This window comes from Lepidochelys olivacea, assembly GCF_965140295.1.
Source record: "Lepidochelys olivacea isolate rLepOli2 genome assembly, chromosome: 7".
In the NCBI taxonomy this organism is placed as follows: Eukaryota; Metazoa; Chordata; order Testudines; family Cheloniidae; genus Lepidochelys; species Lepidochelys olivacea.
Window position 1 is genome coordinate 33553014 of NC_140417.1, and position 25205 is coordinate 33578218.

The 25205-nt window shown below is 45.3% G+C and overlaps 1 protein-coding gene across 1 annotated transcript; it reads left to right on the forward strand.

Annotated features, from left to right (window-relative positions):
• The first annotated feature begins 176 nt into the window (after positions 1-176).
• On the forward strand, positions 177-17142 carry RBM14 (RNA binding motif protein 14). The gene is made up of 3 exons (XM_084633880.1): positions 177-979; positions 11177-12791; positions 13922-17142. Exons 1-3 carry the CDS (start codon positions 634-636, stop codon positions 14127-14129), a joined length of 2169 nt encoding a protein of 722 aa, XP_084490006.1. The 5' UTR covers positions 177-633; the 3' UTR covers positions 14130-17142.
• Positions 17143-25205: the final 8063 nt, after the last annotated feature.

Below are 25205 nucleotides of genomic sequence, written 5' to 3' on the forward strand. Positions count from 1 at the left end.
GGGGATCCCTAAGCCTCCAACAGGAGAGGGGGAAGGGGTTGGGGATGGAGTAGGAGTAGTTCCCATGGCAGAAAAACAACATGATGCGGTCACTGGGTGTGGGCAGAGCTTGCCTATGACGGTGCCGTTGCCTGAGGGCGCACTCTCCACATGGGTGGCGGTTGCCCCATTTTGTTTACTGGCGAGTTAACACAACCTTGGGCGTGGCGCATGCGCCCGGAAACCCGAATAGGTGCATTTGTCACTACGCAAGCGCCGGGCTGCTCTGGAAGGGAGACGCCGGAAATACGGAGGCGCGCTAGGGCCGGTCTCGCGGATTGTGACGGATGCAAAACAAAGGTTACAGGCGGTTGGGGTTCAAGTGCGCAGGCGCAACGACGTTGCTAGGAGAAGAGCGGAGGCGCGGATAGAGAAGCAGGAGTGCGCAAGACAACAGTAGTACGCAGGCGCGGCATTAGCCAAGCGTCTCTCTTCGCAGGCGCAGTTGCTCGTAGGCGGTGGTAGGCAGCGCGCTGCGCAGGCGTGTCGAGGGGCGGGTGGTTCCTTCCTCTTTCCTTCCTATCTCAGCGTTCGGAGGGTGTGAGGTGCTGCCGCCATTTTGTCAGGAGTCCCGGTGCCAGCTCGGCCGCGGCCATGCGTCCTGGAGTGAAGCTGTTCGTGGGGAACGTGCCCGAGGAGGCCACGGCCGAGGAGCTGGGCGAACTGTTCACGGGCGCGGTAGGCCCGGTGCTCGGCGTGGCCCTCATGAAGCAGTTCGCCTTCGTGCACCTGCGGGATGAGGCGGCCGCTGTCCGCGCCATCGCCCAGCTCAACGGGCACCAGCTGCACGGCCGCCGCATCGTGGTAGAGCCGTCCCGCCCGCGGCCCACCAACACTTGCAAGATCTTCGTGGGTAACGTTTCGGCGGCCTGCACCAGTGGAGAGCTGCGTGCGCTCTTCCAGCAGTACGGGCCCGTGGTGGAGTGCGACGTGGTGAAAGGTACCGACCCCCCCGAGTTCACTAACATCCCCCTTCCCCGGTACCGGCCCGTGATGGAGTGCGACGTGGGGAAAAGTACCGACCCTCGGGCTCCCTAACATCCCCCTTTCCCGGTACGGACCCGTGGTGGAGTGCAACGTGGGGGAAAGTACCGACCCTCGGGCTCCCTAACATCCCCCTTTCCCGGTACGGACCCGTGGTGGAGTGCGACGTGGTGCCCCCAGGATGTCCCTCCCCCCACCGGCCTGTGGTGGAGTGCGACGTGGTATCTTCTCTCCCCTCCCCCCCATATACTGGCCTGTGGTGGAGTTCGAGGTGGGGAAAGGTACCGACTCTCGAGTTCACCAACATCCCCCCTCCCCAGTACCGGCCCGTGGTGGAGTGTGGTGTCATGAAAGTTATCCACCGGCTGGGACAGGGGCACCTTCCCCCATACCAGTTCATGGTGGAGTGTAACGTGGTCAAAGGGACCTGCCCATAGTGGAGTGCGACATGGAGCCCTCTCACCCTTGGTACCGGCAGGTAGTGGAGTGTGATCTGGTCAGAGACTGACCTCTGAGATATTGCTCTCCCTGGACAGGGACTTTACACCTCCACTACCAGCCCATGGAGGAGTGCGACATGGTGAAAGATACCAATCTCTGGGTTCTCTGGTCCACCCCTGGTACCAGCCTGTGGTGGAGTATAATGTAGCCAGAGGTAGTGGCCCCCAGGATCCTCAAGCCCCACAGCCCTGGTACTAGCCTGAGGTGGAGTGCAAGGTGGTCAAAGGAACCAACCCCTGGGATCTCCCCCTTCCCCTAGGATAGGGACTCTCTACTCATAGTACTGGCCCATGATGGAGTGTGATGTGGTGAAAGATACCGACTTCTAGGTTCCGTGAGCACCTGGTACCAACCTGTGGTGAAAGGTTTCCTCTGCTGGGTTACTACCAAACCCTGGTACTAACCCACAGTGGAGTGCAATATGGTGAAAAGTATAAACCCCTGGGCTCATTTCTCTCCTCCCCCACAGACCCATGGTGGAGTATGATGTGGTCAGAGGTTCCCCAGCTCTCCCCACCCTCAGTTCAGGCCTGAGATGGAATGTGATGTGGGAAAAGATATCAACTCTCTTCTCCCCCATGGGGTAGGAATCCCTTCAACCAACCTCTCCCTGGGAATGGAATCTCCTCCCCCAGCAATATGGACCCATGAGTCATGATTAAGGCTACAGTTTTGAATCATGGGTATTTTTAGTAAAAGTCATGGATAGAAACAAAAAATCGTGGCCTGTCCATGACTTATACCATTAATACCCCTGATTGAATCTTAGGTGTAGGGGAAAGCCCGTGGCACCAGCTGCAGGGGGGGCACTGCTAGGGATGGGGGGAGCCCTGGAGGGCCAGCGGCTGCTCCAGCTGCCCTGGCACTGATGCTAGGAGCTGCTGATCTGCAGCAGCTCCTGCTGCCCTGGGACAGCTGCTCTGGTGAGGCTGGCTGTGGGGCCGCTCCAGCAGCCATGGGTATGGTTGTCTCCAGGGTCATCTGAGCAGCTGGCCCCGGAGACAGCCACACTGTCTGCTGCAGAGGTCACAGGAAGTCACGGAATCTGTGACTTCTGCAACCTCAGTGTGTGACAAACATGGAGCCCTAATCATGATGGAGTGTGTGATGGGATCCTCGGGGTGCAGCCTGGGACTGTGGGATCGCTGTGCCCCCTGAACTGTCAAGCCTGGGCTGTCTCTCACAATATCGGGTGCTGTCATCACTCGGCACAACTGCACGTGGAGCTCCACACCCAGCTAGATTTCATGAATGCTCCCAGAGCCACTCATGAATCACAGAGGGAAAGGCACCAGCCCAATCCCCCCAGCCTTGCATCTCAGGCACTGTTCAAGATGAGCAATACGGATTTATTAATTGGTTCACCACTTCATCAACAGAAAGTGGATATACACCAGCCTTTGCAAAACTTGAGCAAAACTCACTGGTAAAGATAAACAGTAAAACACATTTACTGACTACAAAAGATAGATTTTAAGTGACTATGAATGTTAGGCAAAAAGTCAGTTAGTTACTAAAAGTAAATAAAATATAAGCATGCAGTCTAAACTCTCAACCCTATTAGACTGGGCAACATCTAGATTAAGTGTTTTTTTCCAATGCATTGGATATTGTAGTTCATAGTACACAGATTTCACACTTGAAATCTGGGCCAGTCCCCTCAGTTGGAGTCTTCAGTGTCCTTGTTGCTTGCAGTGTAGGTGGGTGAAGGAGAAAGGCCCAGTATGTGGCCACTGTGTTCTGTTTTATTCCCTCAGTCCCATGTGCTTGGGGATCACCAGTCCAGGCATATCTGGGGGCATTGCTCAGTCTCCAGCTAAGATTGAGCAATTCCCCTGGTATGGCTTCATGTAGGTTAGTCTTTGAATTGTAGCTCCCTTGCTGGACAATGGTGGTTGATGGGTTGTTTGGTTACTTTCCTTGCTGTTGCCTCTAGGGAGCTAATATCTGACAGATTCCCCAACTTACAGAATGTTTTAGTGACAACCATACAACACAATTCTCATAACTTCATATGTGTTAATGATATACGTATATGGATAGAGAAATGACTTTCAGTAGATGATGATAACTTTTCCACAGATACCTTACAAGGCATGCTTTATATGTAAGATCCTGATTATATAAAAATCAGGAATATGGGAGTTAACAGGACGCTCCCCCAAGCTTATAGAATGTAACAGTCGAAGATACCAATCCTCTCAGTGGAGCAGGGCCCATGCCACAAGACTAAGTCCAATATCTTCCTTCACCCAAGCAATTCCAGCCTGTGGTGGAGTGCCACATGGTTAAAGATATTGACCACTTGCTTATGGGCAGACACGCCCTCCCTACATCTTTCTTTCTTTCCAGCAATGTGGGCCTGTAGTGGAGTGCCACGTAGTCCAAGGTACCAACATCCTCATGAGGTGGAGACCCCCACCAATATCAATCCAGCAGTATGCATCTGGTGAAGTGAGATGTTACCATAGGTACTGATTGCCTCACATTTATGGGGGGGCATATACTACCCCCAACTCCTCCCTGCACCAGTGGGGGACTGTGAGGCCTCTTTAGCAAAGCATCAAAAGAGTACCAGTCTTCCCGTGGAGCAGATATTGCACCCAATCTCTGACCTGTACTAGTGGGGAGTGGCAGAGGCTTTTTCAGCAACTGAGGTATAGAAATTGCCAAAACTACTAATCCTATCTGGGGGCAGAGACCCCTTCTAATCCCTCATGGAGCAAATAATGCCCCCAAAATTCCCTGTCTTTGCACCAGCAGGGAATTACTGGAGTTCTTTTGGAAGTATGAGTCCATGTGACCTAAAAGGTGCTGACCGCATTAATCCTTACTCCACATGGGGCAGATACTCCCCATAACCTCCTCCTCCCCCCCCCCCCCAGACACACACCAGTGGAGAGATGAAGGGGTTGTTCCAGGTACCGTGGCAGAGCGCAACATCAACAAAAGTACTGACTGCTCCCACCCCCCACTTTCACGGAGCATTTACTTTCTTCCACCAGCAAGTGGGTAACATCCACTCTAAACTTCACTGGGGCAGATACTGCCTTAATCCATACTCTTCTGCCCCAGCAAGATGTGTGAGGCCTCTTCCAGCAGTATGGATGCATGGAAGAGTACATTGACAAAACTACTCACCATCCCACCTCACCTCTTCAAGGAGAATGTCCCCCCTCAATTCAGCCCCTATACCTGCTGGACCTGTGAGGTCTCTTCAGTTGGTACAGGCGTGTGATGAAGTGTGATATCAAAGGTGCCAACAGCATCTAACATCCTCCCCCCCCCAGTCCTTCACTGTGACAGTGTGGTCTTTGCGGGTGTGTGGAGGTGCCCTTCCAAGGGGAGGAGAATGCAAAAATAGGTTGGGAGAAGGGCACAACCATTGCAGCAGCCAGAAGGTTGAGGGGAAGAGTAAAGGAGCAGAGACCTCACCCAACCTGATCACAGCCAGGAGAATCAGAGGGAGATATGGATAGAGGAAGGATAGCAACCAAAGGAGGAAATCTGGGGTTACATTTTGAATGATGGGGCCATCAGGCAGAGTTTAAGGGACAGTTGAAAGAACCCCAGCAGCTTGGGCGGGGGTGGGGAAGAGTGGGTTATTTTTTCACTGGGTATTGCCAGTGAACAGTGGAATCCCCTTCCTTTTATATCAGTCTGACCAATATGTTTAATCCTCTAGCTCTTGGGAGTCTGGTAACATTTTCAAATGAACATGGGAGTGGGTAGGCAGGAGATTAATGGTGTAAATTGGACAAGACAAATACAGTCTGAGGATTTAGGTTGCAGGGCAAGAAAGAAGGTTTAATGAAGCAGGAGAGATGAGTGAACAGTATTCATAATTATTATTCCAGCTTCACTGGAATTTGGCAGACTTTATAGTCGTTATAGTCAGCTGTTTGACTACTGTCTGATGAATGCTGCTGAAATTCATTGAACAATATATCTGAAATTATCTGCTACTCCATCAGCTCCAGTAACACAATTATTACATAAAATGATGATTTAAGTTCTGGAGCTAAACATAACACAAACAATTACTGTTGCTTTATATTGAAATATTATGGTAGCACAGGCATTTCTCTCTAGCTATTAGGCTTAGATGTAGGGTTAGTACCTGTCAGGTACATTTCTCTAAGCCTTAGATAATGTCCTCAAAGGTGGATATATTCTCAAAGCGCACCCTGCACCATCAGGCAGTTCATGAGCCTATTGTCAAATGCATCATTTCAAAATTGCCAACACCTCTCTACTTGTCCTGGAATACCAGTGATGTAGGCCAGTGACTGAGTGAAGTACTTTTGAGCCAACCACCCTACTTCTTCCCTGCATAAAAATTCCCTTTATATCCTGCGCCATTTTCTAGTGTCCCGGAGCCGCCGTCATGTGTGACACTTATATGGGACCGTTTAATGGACAAATCACCACCACCCCTTTCCCTCATACAGGAATTGTACATTGAGAGCCCTGGTGCTCCCATCAGCTATGGTATCTCAGGGCCAGTAACCAATACTGCACTCTTTTCAGCTTCATGCCACCTTTGAATGCCTCATTCCTCTCATTACTTGTAGTGTAATCAAAGGTAATTACTCTGCTCTCCAGGAGACGCAATCATGGAGCAGGGGTTGATACTCCTTTCTCTTGCACCTGCAGAGCTGTTTCAAGTGATATGGACCTGCCACCAAATGCAACATGGGTAACCATTTCTCCTTCACCAGTGTAAATACCCCTTCCAGGCCCAACCTCTGTGCCCATGCAGCTGTTCTCAAAAACAATACCATAACAGCCAATCAACTACAGTTCTTTTGGGGCCTATATACACCTGTATCATCCCAGCACTTCCAGGGGACTACACAACTTTGAAGGGCTGGCCAAAGCCCAAAATCCAGTGTAATGAAAGGTAACAGACTTCCTTGCCTCAAAGGCTTGGGAGCAGCTCCATCCCCAGAGCCTAGCAGGGGGATAGCAGTAGCTTTCTGTGTCGGTTCTTCTCCGTTTCCTCTCATTTCCTTTTAGCTATCCTTCTCTTTTGATGCTATATTATTTTCCTTTATCACTTTTTTCCTGCCTTTTTGTTTGTCTATTTGCAAAGAGCTCCATGCAGCCTCCCTTTCCTCCAAATGCCTGTGTCATGAAGTGTACAATCTAAATAGACCCCTTGCCTTTCCTCAGAGGGGTTTAACTGCCTCTCACTTCCAGCATGGTGTCTTGGGAGAAAATAATTTTCCTAATCCACATATTATGGCTAAAAAGGGCCCCCTCTCCCAGAGCAAATTCTCCTAGCTTTTCATCCACTATATTCAAATATTCCGTGGCAGACTTCCCAGCTTCCTGACTCACCAAATGAGCACAATGCACTCAGAGTCCTGTCTGCACAAGAGCTGTGTGTTCCTTCTGAATGTTATAAAGTTCTTCATCCAGGGCAAGGTGATGAAATGCAGCATTTCCTGGACCTAATATTAAATACAACATGCTCTCCCCATACTGCGTGCTGCCTGTTGCTGCGGTTGGGCTACCCTTCTCTCCACAGGGCCCAGCTCAGCTTTGCAGTGCCTGAGTTTGCCATGGACTCGTTTCAGAGTGTGGTAGTGCAGAACAGTAGCATCTCTAATTGCATAGTTATTTCCCCTTCCTGTTTAGGTAAATAAGGCCTCTTACACATGGGTCCCAAGAAAAAATTCCAAGTGTCACCTGTTGTATGGGCTAGGTTTGAGTGACCTAGACTCGCCATTGATTGTGACCTGGTTAACTGCAACCCACAGAACCTGTGTGTACTAGTGCCACTGGAGGCATGGCCTATTAAATAACCTTTTCTTCACTGTAAATAACAATCCCTTCCCTGTGCCATGCCTTGCACAGCCTGTATGGATTTGAGGATGGAGCGGGATCTCAATTTTGGTGTTGCCAGCTGCGGTTTTTCCCTTCAAAGGATCTCACCAGCCCTTCTGCCCAAAGCTTTGGCCTAGGGTTTGATGTTTTGGGCTCAGGCCTAAGCCCAAGTCCCCCATTTAGCATGAGAACCCTTTGCTGTGGCCCTTTGCATTTTCATGCTGATCTGCTAATACTGTTGCTGAGTGTCTTACCTTCAAAGGTTGTGTACCAATGTTACTGCTTTTTCCTCTACCAATCATCACTTGAACTGACCAAGAGTATTCAGCCTGCCTTCTGTCATGCAATTTAGATCATTTATACCACATGCCACTTGTTCACCATATAGGAACTGACCAGCACAGATGCTTCCATATGCTTTGTTCATTGTGCAATAGGGAGCCCTTTTCTCAGGGTTCTAATGTGCTCAGAAAATGCTGAGCTTTGGGATCTGTTTTAATTCAGGAAGAGAATGAAAGAACCAAACCATAAATAGTGGTGATGGCTCTTCTGTAATTACTGGAGAAAACGAATCCTGGGTGTTTCACCTGACTTACTTTAATGCCCTTATCTTCACTTGCAGGTGGTTGATAACAGTCCAATATGGTGTAATCTGCACAGCCAACTCAAGTGTGTTGAGATGTTTGCTGACTTCTTGAGATACTTTGAGAGATTTATTTTTCAACTTTTTTTAGCTGCCTAGATCTGAGCAAGTCACTGTGATTCGTATAGCACTACTCTATTTGGACTAGGGATGTGGAAAATTCTTCATCAGTTGGAGTGTCTATGTTGAAATTGTGTGTGCCTCTTTTTCAGATACATTCTATTTTTGCCCAAAACAGGCTGGATTCAGCAGTCACTGGACGAGATTATCTTGCCCATGTTATGCAGGAGGTCAGATTACATGATTATCATGGTCCCTTCTGGCTTTAAAATCTACAAATGTAATCTGTGAATCTATTTTCATAGACCTGACCATCACACATGAACAACAGATTGTCATGCCCACTTACTAAAAGACCGCACCATAATAGTATTGCTGAAAACTATTTTTCTAGTGCAGAGTCCTTGGGACCACCTGCTTCTATAGGCAGAAATCAACTATAGCATTACTGGTGTCCAAAAAACACCAGCTTCTCACCATTCACCAAACATGAAGGCCAGTAACAAGAGCAGGCAAGATCTCTACAACTCCTTGATGTATATAAGGCCTTGCTGAACTTGCGAAATCCCAAGGTTTCATTTGGCCCTGCTGGTAATAGCAGAAGGATGGTTGGAGGCACTTAAAGAGAGCCTGTGAGGCACTGGTGCGTCTGATGACTTTGGACACAGGCAGATCTTGCTTGCCTATACAGTTGGATGTTTTTCTAGTACAACTGTTTGAATCGCTGGAAGCCAGCCTTGCTGGTAGGGCCCTATTGGGCCAAGTGAGCCCTTGGGAAAGAGGGGTGGGGTTGGGAGTACAGCATGGCTCCAATTCCTTCATTTCCAGATTAAATTTAGTATTTCCATTCTGTCTTGTTGGTTGAGAAAGATGGCCTATTTGTGAAGTAGGCCAGCAGAAGCCATGTTTGAACACTAAGAATCCTTACCATGGCACTTCTGAGTTCCTAAGCCTACAGAACCCCTGGAGAGGGTGCCCACCAGGGACAGTGCAGCTTCCCATGTTGCTGGTCCCAAGTCAGCCCTTGCAAACTGGGATTCAGTACATTGGAAAAAGCTCCTGTTGCTTCAGGGTCCCCAAAAATGTGGCAGATAGGAGTTTCTGGAACAATGAATTTGTGAGCTATGCTCTGCCTGCTAAGAATGTCCAGTCCATGAGTGGCCAGTTCCATTCTCCTTTTTGTTCATTATAAAAGAGCTGGACTCTCTGTAGAGGCAAATAAATTGAAATGACTTGCCATAGCCCTCAATATAGGAGTGGAGAAATAGCATGGTCTGAATTCTGCATCGTAGCAGGGAGGTTGAGCAGTGGGGCTTGGGTGGGCTGATTTTCATCCCTTGAGCTGTTAATTCCCATAGTGTCCTCTGCGTTTAGGGGCTGGCTCTGTCATCTAGAGTAGTGGTTCTCAAAGCCAGTCCGCCGCTTGTTCAGGGAAAGCCCCTGGCGGGCCGGACCAGTTTGTTAACCTGCTGCATCTGCAGCTTCGGCCAATCGCGGCTCCCACTGGCTGTGGTTTGCCGCTTCAGGCAAATGGGGGCTGCGGGAAGGGCGGCCAGCATGTCCCTTGGCCCGTGCTGCTTCCCGCAGCCCTCATTGGCCTGGAGCGGCGAACCGTGGCCAGTGGGAGCTGTGATCGGCTGAACCTGCAGACACGGCAGGTAAACAAACCGGTCTGGCCCACCAGGGGCTTTCCCTGAACAAGCGGCGGACTGGCTTTGAGAACCACTCATCTAGAGCATAGGGATCTAAATTATGAAGTATTGGATTAGGCATGTGCTTTGTGTTCAGTAAAATTCTAGTGTCTTGTAAGAGTGTTTTTTCTAAACTGCTTTAGAATTACTGCTGTTGGAACATTCCCTAGCTCCTGTAGTGTCATAAGTGTAATAGTCACTTCAAGTGTTTTGCTGGTATAGACTAGAATTATGCCTACAAGAAAATATCATTCTAGATTTCCGTGTGTAAGATAGTTATCTCAGTCACGGTAGCTTTGAATTTAGTATAGCTATTATGTTCAACCTGAGATCCTTCCACAGACTAAAACTTCATTATTTTTTGAAAAAACTAAGGGAAACCATACAGTTTCTGTAAGTCAGAGGTAAAGATTCCAAATGATTAATATATGTAGACTTTAAACTAACTACACTTGCCATGCAGGGAGGAAATGATAGTGGATTTGGTTGTCAAGGATGATGCAGCACAGAAAATGTGCCTTTTTGAATTAAAAATAAATTGAGAAACTAGAGGTAAATCCTTTTGAAATACTGAATTTTTCAGTGTAATTGTAAAGCTTACACCCTACTGAATTTCAGGATTATTAAAGTCAGAGTAGTCGTGGGGCTGCTACTTTTTCTACTTATTTGGCTTTTTAGAATATAAAAGGCGCCCAGTCTTGGTTCTAGATGTTCTGACATACTTGATTTTCACAAATACTTAAACTGATTGCTCACTCCACAGACTAAATATACTTTATTAAAGGAAGATCCTTTTATAGATATTAAATACAGTCCTTCTAACCCTGTTTAAGTTTGTCTTCTATAGTGTAATATCTTTGACAAACTAGAGCGTTCCAAAGCAGATTAGTTTGGATGTTTTTGCAAGATTAGCATGACCTGCTGGAAGAATCTCCAGTTTATGGATAGCTAGTGATAGTTTCCTTCCTGAAATTTCAAGAAAACTGTATTGGTTACATGTTCTTTAATGGCACAGAATGGGCCAAATTCTACTCTGTTATGACTCCATAAACTTCAATTTGGCTCAGTGTGTTCAGGACTGAATGAGACAATATTGCAGAATTTAAGGTTTTGGGAACTATTTGAGGGTATTTGTATACAAACCTACTGAGCACATGGATTTCTTTCTGTGCCATGATTAGATACTGGTGGGTTTTTTCTACATTTTTGTTAGAATAGACTGCAGTTTTCATAACATAGCAGCTATGGTAAATTGGGGTAATTTAGCTGCCAGCCAGCAGTGTATTAGAAAGGTTACAATACAAACTCTGTTTATACCCAAACTGCATTTAAGCAATAGCAGAGAGATGCGTGCATCTGTTAAGTGTTCGATCCTGTAATAAATGTCTTGTCTTCTTCACTGATAACCCTCTGTCTACTTTATCAGACTATGCATTTGTTCACATGGAGAAAGAAGCAGATGCAAAAGTTGCCATCGAAAATCTTAACGGAAAGGAAGTGAAAGGAAGAAGAGTCAATGTGGAACTCTCTACTAATGTTCAGAAAAAGGGGGCAGGACAAAATGCCCAGGCAGGCCCCAATGCTGACAAGAGCAAGAGAGCAAGTGTGGACTATAGAGAGAAATATCAACCCAAGATCGATGGTTATGAGCAGCTTAGGCCTACAGACTCTACGTATGCATCAGTCTCTGCAGGATATACTGCATCCTCACTCTACGATTATCAGCAGCGCTTCGGTGGCACCAACACTTCAAGCAAATACAACTCATTTGATACTCAGACAAGGCAAGCATCTCCCTCATATTTTGGAAGGGATAGAAGCCCAATTCGACGATCACCAACAAGAATCGGCTTTGCCACTGTGTCGCTACCCATGACAGCACAACCAGCATCCTACAGAGCTCAGCCATCAACCTCACTGGGTGCAACCTACAGAGCCCAGCCCTCTGCATCACTCGGAATGTCTTACAGACCCCAGCCAACAACGGGACAGGCAGCATCTTACAGGGCCCAGCCCTCGACCTCACTTGGAAATACTTACAGAACCCAGTCCTCTGTTTCACTAGGAGCTTCTAATACCCAGTCTGCAGCCTCATCACTAAATTCCTACAGCGCCCAGGCTGCTGCTTCTTACAACACCCAGGCTGCAGCTTCCCAGTTAGCCTCTTATGGGGTCCAGTCCACAGCAACACTAGCATCATCCTATGGAGCTCAGCCTTCAGCCACGCATGCAGCCTCTTATGGTACTCAGCCTGTGGCTGGTTACTCAGCCTCCTATGGAGCTCAGCCAACAGCCACACATGCAGCTGCTGCCTATGCAGCTCAGCCTGCGGCTGGTCACACAGCCACCTATGGAGCCCAGCCTGTGGCCACGCATGCAGCCGCCTATGGAGCCCAGCCTGCAGCCAGCCACTTGGCTTCTTATGGAGCCCAGCCTGTGGACAGCCACTCAGCCTCTTATGGAGCCCAGCCTGCAGCTACTCTCTCAGCCTCGTATGGTGCTCAGCCTGTGGCTGTCCATTCAGCCTCATATGGTGCTCAGCCTGCAGCTGCTCTCGCAGCCTCGTATGGCGCCCAGCCTGTGGCCGGCCATTCAGCCTCGTATGGCGCCCAGCCTGTGGCCGGCCATTCAGCCTCGTATGGCGCCCAGCCTACAGCTGTGCTCTCAGCAACCTATGGTGCCCAGCCTGCATCCACTCTGGCTGCATCTTATAGCAATCAGTCTGCAGCAGCTTCCTACAAATCACAGGTCTCTGCTCCACTGACCACACCCTATAGAACACAGTCTTCAAACTCAATGTCAGCTTCATATACAGCACAGCAGCCCTCCTCTGTTCCCTTGGCAGTCACTTTCAGAGCTCAGCCTGTGACTGCATATGATGGGCCAACCCAGCTTGGACAACAAGCAACCCCGTATTTGGGACTGTCTCAGTCTTCTGCTGCTGCTGCCATCGCACCACCATACGAACGCACCCGCCTCTCTCCTCCACGGAGTGCTGGCTATGACGATCCTTTCAAAAAATCATCTGCTTTGGCTAAAAGGTATGCTGCTAAGCCAGTGATAGTACTTTGCACATAAATAGAACCTCTCATCCAAGGATCTCGATGTGCTGTCCAAGGGACTAGAGGCATTCAGACTCAATACAAGTCTATTGGTCTTCGCCTTTATAAACTTGGTTCTGCTTCACCAAAAGGTGGAAATTCCCCTGCTAATACATTACACTAACTTACTGTTTTGGAAGCATTGACAGGGTGGGAGGTGAAACTCGATGCATTATTAAAATGGTTTCCCACTCTGGCACTAATACAGATCCTTACATAGTTCCCCCTTCCAATTTCTTTGCTTCTGGTGCGTCTGTCTAGGGTTAAGGGTGGGATAATAGGCTGGCGTGCCCCTCTTTCCGGTCTGCAGATTCTACTGGATATTTATTTAGTGTTTTCTTACAGTTTTGTGTGAAAATTGCAAGATTGGCAGCCCCGGGGACTGGAAACTTCTACCTAGGGCGTGTATACCCCAGACAATGGCACTGCAGATTTCTTGCACTCTACCACAGACAGTATGCCTTATCCCTCACTTGGAACTACAACCCTTAGGGCTAAGATGGGGAGTTCAGTTTCTCTCACAGGTTGGCACCTCTGCTTACACTGCGAATGAAAGATTCAACTACTGTCAGTTGTGGTGGTGCTGTGTTGTAGGTGCCTGCTCTCTAGGAACTGGACTGAGACCACTGTTACTGACCTGGATTGGATTTTAACCAATGTCCTCAACCCCATAAGTCGTCAGACCAGTCCTCCCTATTTTCAGTGTTTAATAAGTAAATGGGCTGCATTTGTAAAGAGAAATGGCAGGCATATCCAGCTCTTGTTTCCCATGTGCTATTTACTTGCCTAAGAGTTGGGGGAAATTTAACATGTATATTTGAGGTATACACCAAAGGAGGTAAAAGATAGCTAAGGAACTGTTCTGAAAAGAACTAATTAACCCACAAGTTCCTCAGGTTTGCCTTAGTGAGACGTATACTAATAGTGTTGCTCTGTGGGTATTGTTTTCACTGGAGAGATTCTGATCTCTCATGAGGGTCTCCCCAAATATATTGCTTAACCAGAGCGCTGTTAGGCCATTATCACAGACCCTTTTGTTTTATTCATTAAATGTCTCTTTTCTTGACCAGGTACAGTTCCGACCGCCGTTTATCTGACCTCTCAGATTACCGTCGTTTAGCAGACTCGCCACTTGTGTACCGTCATTCGCCGACAAAGTCCCCGCTGGATTATCGCCGTCTTCCAGAAGCGCATTCCGACTATGCCCGTTATTCGGGCGCCTATGGCGATTATATGCATACTGCTCGGCTACATTCTAATTACCAGCGCCGCCTGTAGGTGGGGTTGGGGTTCCTGTTCCAGATGGGGGCAGTATCATTGATTACATGTTCCCCACTGGGACACGCTTTCTTAGCATAAAGCCAATCTGCGTCTTTACTAGGCTGGCTTCCTCATTCAGTTCTCTGCAGATTCCGAGTTACTAAATTTCCTTCCCTCCCATGCTATCTCAGGTGTCATTACAGCCTGTCGTTTTGGCTCTGTTCCTTAATGTCACTTGATCAAAGAATTATTTGAGGCGATAGTATGAGGCATCTCTGAGACATGCTACTACATCCAACACAAATAGCATTCTCCTGGTCTTTACTTTGGGGGATTTTATTTTCAGCTGCCTTTTTTGTTGCGTTTTTAGAATGATCTGAATTTATGATCTCAAGAAGAACCTGTGCTGCAACCCCAGGAATGATGTAAACGACTGCTGCACATTGTGTCTTTGAAAGTCGAAGACTCGAGTTCCTTCATGCTCCAGTAGGGCTAAGAATGCCATAGCATATGGCATTGGTTTTTGTTTGCAACTCCTGATGCTAATGTCTCCATTAGTAAGACATAAGTTGCTCATGCAGGATTCCTAATAAATGCAATTCACAATGACTGTTGCTCAGTATTGTTTTTATAACCCGAGCAATTGCTTTCTCTGAATGGAAGAGCAAATGCTCTTTTATGTAACGTGAAAATCCTTTTTCTTTTTACACCGGTGTTAAGTTTGCAGTAGGTGTGATGTTCGAATCTATACATCTGAAATGAGTTAGTTTTTGTATTGACTGTAAATAAAATGCAGGCTATTTACAGTTTAGAAAGTTGTCTGGTGTATTTTTTCTTCTAGTTTAATTGGTTTCAGGACTAATGTCCCATGTTCTTTAACTCTCTTCCTTTCATCCTAAAGGTAAATCAAAGGACTTTAATGAGTGCATACATACAGTACCACTGCAAGGCAGCCAGCTCTAGGGAAGAAGAAATGTGGTAGCCAGCTGGTGCACAACAGAGAGCTGGAGTATTGGCCAAGAGCAGTCCAGATCTCTGTTCTTAAGATGTGCTGTAAGATTTGTTGTTGCATCATAGGTGTGCCCCTTAACAGACATGTCGGAGGTCTCTGAGAGCTTATAGTTTAAACAGAAAATGTGCTTGGGAGAAGAGCAGTGGGTGACTTCATTTCTTAAAGTGGGTCAACACCTCATGTTAATTCTCATTCCAAAGTACCTCTCCCCAGGACACTGCCTGGTACCAGGTTCATCTACCTCTGCAGCGTGGAGCTCTCCATCAGCTCTTCTGGGCATTTAAACCTGCAATTTGAAGGTATTCGGTGTTCACCATCTATACGATGCCAGAATTGAACTTCCAGTCCCTGCCCTGAATTTGTTACAGCATAAATTGATAAAGGACAGGTGTAGAGAAGGGAAGGACAAGGGCTAAAGAAATGTCTTGCCTTGAGAGAATGATCTGAATTTTCTAATTAGGGCAGAGTAGCTAGGAAGAAGCAAGTGACCTAGGCATGTAAGGGCAGACTAAAGGAATGATTTCTGAAGGACTGAAAACACTGGGGACTGGAAAAGGATGTGTCTCTGCATGAAGACTAGTGTGGAATCACAGAGGTGAGGTTAGCAAGAGAGGGGGGAAGAGGTGAGCTGAGAGTGCAAGGATCAAGGAGGAGACCCACCTTCAAGTGGATTGGGGTGGGAGTGGATTTGATGAATGTTAGAAAAAATGATCAGATTGTGGCTTGCTGGACTTTAGGGGGGATGTTACATCTGCAAGGATTAAGGATGTTCAAAATCCCAATTTGCTTACTGGACTCTTCCCGGTGTTCCATCTGGCTGCACCTACAACATGACAATGATGGCAGCTGCTGGGGTTAGAATCTGCTTGCTCCCTCCTGATGGCAACACCAGTGGGGTGTTTTTTTTTTATTAGTAGCAATAATGTTGCTGCTCTTTCTAGAAGCTGTTTGAGGTGGAGTGATTTTGATGGGCCTCTTTGTCACAGGCCAGCCAAAGCGATGACTCATTAATTTCCTTCTTTAGGATGCGAGACATTTTAAACCTTACTCTATATTGTGTTCTCTATTGGTGAGGGCTTCTTTCCTGCTACAGGTGTCTCCTGGATGGTAGTGAATAATTCACCTTTGTATTTACTCAGTCCCCAGTCCTAAACCTAAGAGGACTGATAATGTGACTCCTCATCAAGCTTCCTTTGTGTAGTCCATGAGCTGTAGCCACCTCACCAGACTGATTCTCTCCAAACTGACAAATGCAGGAGCTACCTCAACTTTTTTCTAAAGATATATATTTTTGTACATTTCAGTCATTTATATCTGATTTTGAAATTGATGTGATATGCAGTTGCCTTCTCTATTGGGTTGTTCAGATTTTGCTTCACTAACTACATCCACAAATCTTTAGACTTGCCACTGAACCTGTTTAACTTCTTAAAATGCACTTAAAAATAAATACAGACAGGTAAATGATTAAACTTGAGTAAGAAAACCGTTTCAGTTGGAAAACTTACATTATGGTTCAATGATTTTGTACCCAGAAAACTTTGTGAAATTCTGTAGTTACTGGAATTGGTGAAAATATAGCTGTGGGTGTGAACTTTTTGCATTTTTTTTTAAGGTAAATTTTGAATATTCTCTGCCCCATCTCAAATATTCAGTCCCTAGTACTCTTGCTGTCCTGTAGCTGTTATTGAAAGTCTGGGTTGGACATGGAAATTTAAGTTAAACATGTTACAGATTAGAAGTATTTTTTAACTTTAGGTAATTTAGCTGTCACTCATGCATGTAGAAAATGGTGTTACAATTAGGTATTATACCTCTGTTCTGAATCTAGCTCAACTTGTGTTTAAATGCTTTTTTGTCATCAGGCCAAAAATCTTTCTCAACAGTTTTATAAACACTTACTACATGAGAGTAAGTAGCTTTGTACTGATTGTAACTGATTTTTGTGTGTTTTTATGTAACTAGTAACACATGGTTGACTTTTGATCTTATGCCAAAGTTTGAGGTTTTTTTCATTGCTGGTGTGTTTATTAAAATGTCTAGAATGTTTGTTTTCTTTGTATTGTTCTGTTTGCCTTTGAATTGTGAAATTCAGTAGAAGCTCATTAATTTTTAAAGGAAATTATCGTGTCTTCTAATCCTAAATTTTTGTGGGGGTGGGGGGTTAAATTTTAATTCTGTTTAAATGATTATTTTTTAAGGGGGGAAAACTGACAAGAAGCTGGATGTCAAAATAAGGTGACAAATTCAAAACTGGAGTGTGGTAAAAGACAATATTTTTCCCACAGTAAGCCTGTGGAACTCCAGCTATGTCTACACTTAAAATGATACAACAGCACAGCTGTGCCACTGTAGCGCTTCAATGTAGACACTCACTACAGTAACGGGAGGTAATCTGGTGCTGAAGTTAATCCACCTCCCCTGAGAGGTGGTAGCTAGATCAACAGAAGAATTCATCCTTTGACCTAGAGCTGTCTACACTGGGTGTTAGGTTGGCATACCTACATCTCTAAGGGACACTGGATTTTTTTTTCACACCCCTGAGAGATATAGCTATGCCAGTATTAAGTTTTCAGCATAGACCAGCCCTAATTGTCCCAAGGCAGTATTAAGAGCAAGAGTTCGAGGCTTTAAAAAGGGATTTGACACTTATGGCAATAATATTCATTTTAAAAATGCAATTAAACATTTGAGGGATACAAGCTAACCTGCTTCAATTGGGACATAAACCAATCTTTAAACATTAGGACTCAGGAGGAAACTTCTCCAGGGGAAACTTCCTCTTATCTCTAAGGGCTTGTCTACACTTAAAATGCTGCAGCTGCACTGCTGTGGCAAAGACGCTATCTATGCTGATGGGAGAGCTTCTCCCATCATTGTAGCTGTATCGACACTATAGAGTTAGGGAGTTAGGTCTGTGTGGATTTTCCATGCCCCTGAGTGACATAGTTATTCCAGGATAAATTGCTTGTGTAGACAAAGACTGAGGTCTGGACTACAGATTGAAACAAGGCAGTTCATGTTGACCTAACTATAGAAGTGTTGACACTTAAATTTTGCACCAGCTGACATAACTGCCATGCAATGCCAACTTCACGAGCAGCATAAGAGTCAAGGTCAATGTAGTTAGGTCGACACAGTGTCAGTGTAGATACTGCATTGCTTATGTCGACTGTTACTAGCTTTCAGGAGCTGTCCCACAATGCCCCACACTGACAGTACAACCAATACAAGCACTTCTGGTGAGGATGAACACTACTGACATAACGAGCAAAGTGTAGACACGCACAAGCAATATAATTACTGTTGTGGCTGTGTGCCAATGTAAATTAGGTTGACTTAATTATGTAGCATAATCATGGCCCAAGTCTGCTTATGGTTTGCAGAGAGCATCTAGTGCTATCCAAAGAGCTTGTAAGAGAGCAAGCTTCACAGCAGAAGGTTAGGGAAGCAAAATAAACATATGAAATTGAAACTGATTGTGTGTAACTAACTGGCAACGCTACATGCTGGTTGTATTGAAAATGATACACCTTAAAGACAGACTTTTTCACAAAGTGGTGAGTTCTGGGCTAATATCTCACAGCTCAAAGGAATCTCAAGTATCCTTGCTATATATCTTTCCCTTTGTCACTGGTTCAGGGTAATTGTCCTTTTACCCTTAACCCCCAAGAAGATGGGACCTAGACCTTTCTCTGGATCTGCTCACTACTGCCTTAAATAACTCCCTCTCCTCGAGAGCTAAGCTCATCATAACTGGAATAGACAAAACACATTGCTAACCTAGTACCATGAACTCTGCCTGATGTGGCTCTGTGAAGACCCAAGCTGAGCTGAGAAGTGTATTTTCAGTCCATGGTTTCAGAAAGCCTTGTGCATTTGCACATATTGCAGTAAGAGACCAAAGATTTTCCATTAAACAAAGGTAAGAATGTGCACTAGATAAATACTATCAAGTACACGCAAAAGTAACTTCTTAGCAATTACCTTTGACAATACAAAGGTTTGTTACTCTCTGTGCTGGTCTTGGCCCTACACCAACACTAGCCTGCTACTGCATTTTCATAGTTCCTCCCAACCCATGGACCAACAGAAACTACCTTATAAAAATGTTATCATTGCACCCTATGTATGAATTTTAATTCCATCAGCATCCTTTTAAATGGTGTCCAAAGGGAAAGAATGTACTTCTGAACAGAAACTTACTGGTGGAATTTTTTACAAACTGTCTAGGAAATTACTAGAAAAGTACTAGGGTCTTGATTACTCGTTGGACTGTGGCCCTTTTGTGCAGAAATGTCTCTTGTACTTTATGTACACCTTATTCTGTTTGAATATAGGATACAATTTCTGTAAAAGGTTAAACTCTTCCTTTAAATCTCCTCTTCCAGTGAGGTTTGTGGAGCTAATGTAGATGAGTATGTAACCAATTTGAAAGTTTTATCAATACTTGATTCAGCATTTACAAAACCTGATAACCAAATCTATATGTGCTTCCAGGGGCCAGGAGTTGTGTATTTATAGTAGATGTATTAATGACACACTACAGCAAGTGCTGTGACTGAAAGAAGTAATGCTGCAATGTAATTCTAAACCACTACCAGGCTGGCACTTTTTCGTTATTCTGCAATGATGCAAAGGTAGTTTCTTACATTCAAGGAGAGGAAAGAAGAAAAACAGGTTGTCAGTTTTTCAACTAGAGAGGGAAAGTTCTATGCTGCTGTATGCCATGGAATACTGTAGTGCAGGACCAAAGGCAACCACCTTCAGCCAAAAATCACTACTGCCCCTCCACCTGAGCTGAAGGCTATAACTCTTAAGTGACTGAATTAAAATATTTTTTAAAAATTAACTATTTTCCCACTATAATTACCCTGCCTGAAGACAGTATATGGAGTAGAATTCAGTTCACTCTTCATGGAAATCCAGCTAGAATTACGTTAAGGAAAATAGTTTTAAGAACACCCCATGCACTAAGTACACCTAAGAATGGCCATACTGGGTCAAACCATAGGTCTATCTAGCTTAGTATCCTGTTTTCCAACAGTGATTGCCAATGCCAGGTGCTTTAGAAGGAATGAACAGGACAGGTAATCATCAAGTGATCCATCGCCTGTCACCCATTCCCAGCTTCTGGCAAACAGAGGCTAGGGACACCATCCCTGCCCATCTTGGTTAATAGCCATTGATAGACCTCCTCCATGAGCTTAGTTAGTTCTTTTTTGAATCCTGTGATGGTCTTGGCCTTCACAACATTCTCTGGCAAAGAATTCCACAGGTTACCTGTGTGCTGTGTGAAGAAATACTTCCTTTTGTTTTAAACCTGCTGCCTATTAATTTCATTGGGTGACCCCTAGTTCTTGTGTTATAAGAAGGAGTAAATAACACTTCCTTACTTTCTCCACACCAGTCATGATTTTAGAGACCTCAATTATATGGCCCTTTAGTCATCTCTTTTTCAAGCTGAAAAGTCCCAGTCCTTAATCTCTCACCATACAGAAGCTGTTCCATACCCCTAATCATTTTTGTTGCCCATTTCTGTACTTTTTCCAGTCCAATATATCCTTTTTTGAGATGAGGCAACTGGGTCTGCATGCAGTATTCAAGATGTGGGTGTACCACAGATTTATATAACGGTAATATTTTCTGGCGTCTTATATATATCCCTTTCCCAATGATTCCCAACCTTCTTGTTAGTTTTTTGACTGCCCCATCGCAGTGAGTGGATGTTTTCAGAGAACTAATCACAATGACTCTATGATCTCTTTCTTGAGTGGTAACCGCTAATTTAGACCCCATCATTTTATACTCCAAGAAGTAGTACAAGTACCTAGCACTCCTTCCTCACTAAGCACAAACCAACCCTGGCTTACTGGCAGTTGAGTTGTCATAGATATGCCACAAACTGTAAACAAATGGAACTACATGTGCGACTCCAAATTTTACCCTATTTAGCACGAAACTGCCTGCTACTAACTGCTACCTTTATGCTAATATTGTGCCAATTAAGCAGCAGGCATTTCCACTCACTACCATTAGGCTAAATCTGTTCCAATAAAGCAGAGTTAATACTTCATAAGTACACAAGAAAAATCAGAAAGTAACAAGTGATCAGTCAGGCTACCCAGCTTGGGTCCAGCTAAGGGAGCAAAACAGTTACCCTTCAGGAAACAGGAAGGCAATAGAACATAAATGGTGGCAGGCAATGTGCAAGAATGAAATTAGGACTATGAATTTGAACAAATAACTAAAGGGTGTTTTTGTTGTTTAAGACAATTAACGAAAGCCAAAGCTGGAAACCTGTGGGGATTTAGGAATGAAGTGGCTGAGCTGCTAGGAAAAATGTATAATGCAGGGGTGGCCAAACTTACTGACCCTTCGAGCCACATACGACAATCTTCAGACGTTCAAGAGCCGGGGCGGGAGGCACCTGCTGGGGCTCAGGGCTTCAGCAGGAGTGGAGCTGAAGCCCTAAGACCCCCCTTCCCGCTGGGCAGAAGCCCCTATCCCACCACCCTGCTGCAAGGCAGAGGTCCCAAGCTCCTCTCCCCCCAGAGTCTGGTAGGTGGAGAATGGGGGGTGTCTGTGAGCTTCACTTTAACTGTAAAAGAGCCATATGGGTCTGGTGAGCCAGTTTGGCCACCCCAGTATAATGCTTTATTAAAATCAGTTTTTGGATTGGAGAATATTAAAATAGTGTACCTATGTTTGAAAAAAAAGACTCTAGGCATGATCTAGGGAATTACCAGTCAGTCAGTCTCATTTCCGTCTGGTAAATTAGTTGAAAGGATAACTTACTAAAATACCTATATCATATTAAGATAGACTCCAACCAACAGAGCTTCTCCAAAGAAAAACTGTCTCACCCAGCTATAAAAATTATTTGAATGTGTCAATAAGACTGTCATTGAAAGAGAAGTGGGTGATATACTTTGTTTTCAAAAGGCTGTTGACAAAGGCCCTCTGTAGAGGCTAATAAAGAAACTATTGATGATGTGAGATGTAAAGTACCATCCTGAATCAAAAACTGGTTTAGAGTAGAAATAAATGGTAGTATGGCCAGAAGTTGACAGTGTTGTGATCTGAGGTTCTGTATTAAGATGGGTGGTGGTAATATATTTGTAAATGATTGGGAAAAGGAAGCGAGCAGCCAAGTGGCAAAATTTACGTATGCCACAATGTTTTTAGGTCAGTAAAGACCAGAGAAGACTCTGAGGAACTGCAGAGAGCCCTAACTATGCTAAGGGAAAGGGTAACCTGATGCAAAGTAATGCATGTTAGGAGGGAGTTCTTTAAACTACTTATATACCTTACTGGATTGTAAATTAACTGTATCCACTCTAGGGAAAGCCCAGGGCATCACTGTGGACACTAAAAACCACTGATGAATGAATAGCAGCAGTCAAATAAGCAAACAAAATGTAGAATGCTTAAGGAATGTGACAGAACATATTCTATTGCCATTATAAATGGGTCATCCTCATCTGGACTACAGGGTGGTATTGGCTCTCATCTCATCTCCAGAGAGAGAGCAGAATTAGAGGGGATTCAGAGACAGGGAAGGAGACTGATTAAGATACTGGAAAAAATACATATGAAGAGAGACTTAAAAGATTGAGACTGTTTAGTGAGACATGATAAAATTATACAAATAAATGACTGGCATTGAAAAGAGATCAGAAACTTCTATTTTACTAACACAAGGACAAGAGGACAATCAAAACTGAAAGGTGGCAAATTCAAAGCTGATAAAGGGAAATACTTTTTCACACAAACACTCTGCACCCATTAGCCAGTGAAACTCATTGCTACAGGACAGTGTTGCTGAGAGCAGAGTTCAGTAAGAGACTTGATGTTTACATGGGCTGATGCTCTCACCCTTCCAGCTATGGAGATCTATGTATCAGGAAGGTGTGTCAACATATCCCTCCAAGCTGGAAAGCATGCCCAAGTGGGTCAGCAGATGGAGCATAGCATGCAGGACCCAGTTTGAGTGGGTAGATGGACAGATGTGTTGGGTGCATCCTAAACCCTCAGGGTGTGTCACATGACTTGCCCCCAAACACTGGCTCCACTCTGGTGGGTGAGGAGTGGCACAGAAGCAAAACCCCCTCTCCCCGAGAGGTGTGAAGAGTATAGTAGGTGGATGGGGCAATGGGACTGCTTTTGGCAAAGGTAACTGTCCAGACTCTCAAAGTGACTGAGGTGCAGGGGGAGACTGGGATATTAGGACAGCATATACAGATTCCATTCCTATTCCTACCCCTACCCGGGGCTTGGTGGCACACAACAACAGAGACAGACCCAGGCTGAGAGAGCAAATCTTAGTGTATGCACAACATGCCTCAGGTGGCATGTGACCAGGATTCATCACCAAATTTGATCTGCTGGTTGGATCATTAACTGGGCCGGGTACTGACGGGAAGTACAATGTGAACACTAATCCATGCCCCTCAGAAAGCACTGATGTAACTGCCCACCTGAATATTTCTGTTCCACCAGAGCCAAATACTCCAGCCTGCCTGCACACTTTTAGAGGCAGAGGGAGCTTGGCATACATGGGCCTAGTCTGCTCTTCACAGCTCCAAACCTGGGACACAGCTACCTTTCCCCATTCAGCACAGAATCCCCCCTGCACCATTAGCTCGGATTCCCCCCTCCTGAATGCACCTGTATGGCCCATTTACAACAGAGAGGTCTCCATAACCAGGTGAAATTGCAACTTCCCAGTGAACTCTGATTTCCCATGCCAATAACAAGAGCATTAGGGTTATAATCCCATTCCCAAAGCAGGCCTTGGATTGAAAACCTGAGTGCTTCTGAAAAAGGAGGGAAATGGTGGGTTCCTGAGAGAGAACTTTTCATCCAGCAAACCGCTAGTGGGAAGATGAGAGGTCAACCATCCCTCTGTTAGCACTGGTATTCCTTGGAGGGGATGAATACCTAGTTTAACCTTAATACTCCTCAGGATTGAGTTTCCCTCCACCATACAAGTCCACTCAGTGGCCCCTCCATACTCTCTAAACCTCCCACCACTGTGGTGGTTCAGCCCAAGGAGAAGTTAATTAAAAGCCCCACCAGCTGCACAGGAAGCAATGAGGACTGTAAGGGCCACGGTCTGAATGGCTGCCTATAATGTTGGAGTGATTAAAGCCCGAGCCTTTGGGGGAAAGGAGAGCATGTAGACCTGGGACCCTGCACTTCAGTCAATTACACCAGCGTAAAGTCCTAGCACATCACAGCAGCAGCATTCTGCACACCACTGGTACTGGTGTCAGAGACCACACAAGCCCCCCTCTTTCTCCAAAGAGTGGATGGTAGGAACAATGCCCCTGTGTTGTATCAATTGAGAAAGGCGGATTTTCACATCAAGTCTGGCTGCTTATTTTTTGTGTCTAAATGGGAGCTGAGTGCTTTAGAAAAAAAACCTGCCTGCCAGTCACTATCAAACACCTTAAAATTTGCCTCCCAGCATTTAAACACATTAAGAAAAGGAGATCCAAGCAAGGGGAAGATGGTGCATCTTTTGCGAGACAGCTGCCTGGTGGGAGTGAAGGCATATTTAGGACTGAGAGAAGCCTGCTGTGGATTTTAAATGTCTGTTCTGATAACATTTAACAGAATAAGTAGAACTATGTATGTGTAAGAAATTGTAAAATAATCGTGTTTAGTGTTGCACATGTGTAAGAAATTGCAGAATAATAGTGTTCGTAAGAACAAGAAAAGATAAAGTAACCGAAAAGATCAGTTTGAACGAAACTAAACTTGTACTGACAGGGGAAGGGAGTTAACATGGAAATGAGAGCCTAACACAGATGTATAAGAAAAAATAAAAACTTATTTATGTTTGTGTAATAGAGGGAAGTTGAAACTGTATTGTCCACTGCTGAAGGCGACTGTGATGAGATCAACCTGCTGATCTTCCCACTTGTAACTGATCACTACCTGCTGAGTGTTTTGCCTTAATAAAGATTTTAGCTCCATCTGCTGAGAAAGTGAATCTTAATCCACCACCACCCAGCCTAGCAATCATGAGAGGGCATCAACACTTGAGATAAAAACAGCTCTTCTTTTGGCTCAAA

What these genes read in the sequence shown, in the direction of transcription:
- RBM14 (XM_084633880.1), top strand. Translation starts at nt 634, where the DNA reads ATGCGTCCTGGAGTGAAGCTGTTCGTGGGGAACGTGCCCGAGGAGGCC. An exon ending in GGAGTGCGACGTGGTGAAAG is followed by an intron (nt 980 to 11,176) that starts GTACCGACCCCC and finishes CTACTTTATCAG; the next exon opens with ACTATGCATTTGTTCACATG. An exon ending in TCATCTGCTTTGGCTAAAAG is followed by an intron (nt 12,792 to 13,921) that starts GTATGCTGCTAA and finishes TTTCTTGACCAG; the next exon opens with GTACAGTTCCGACCGCCGTT.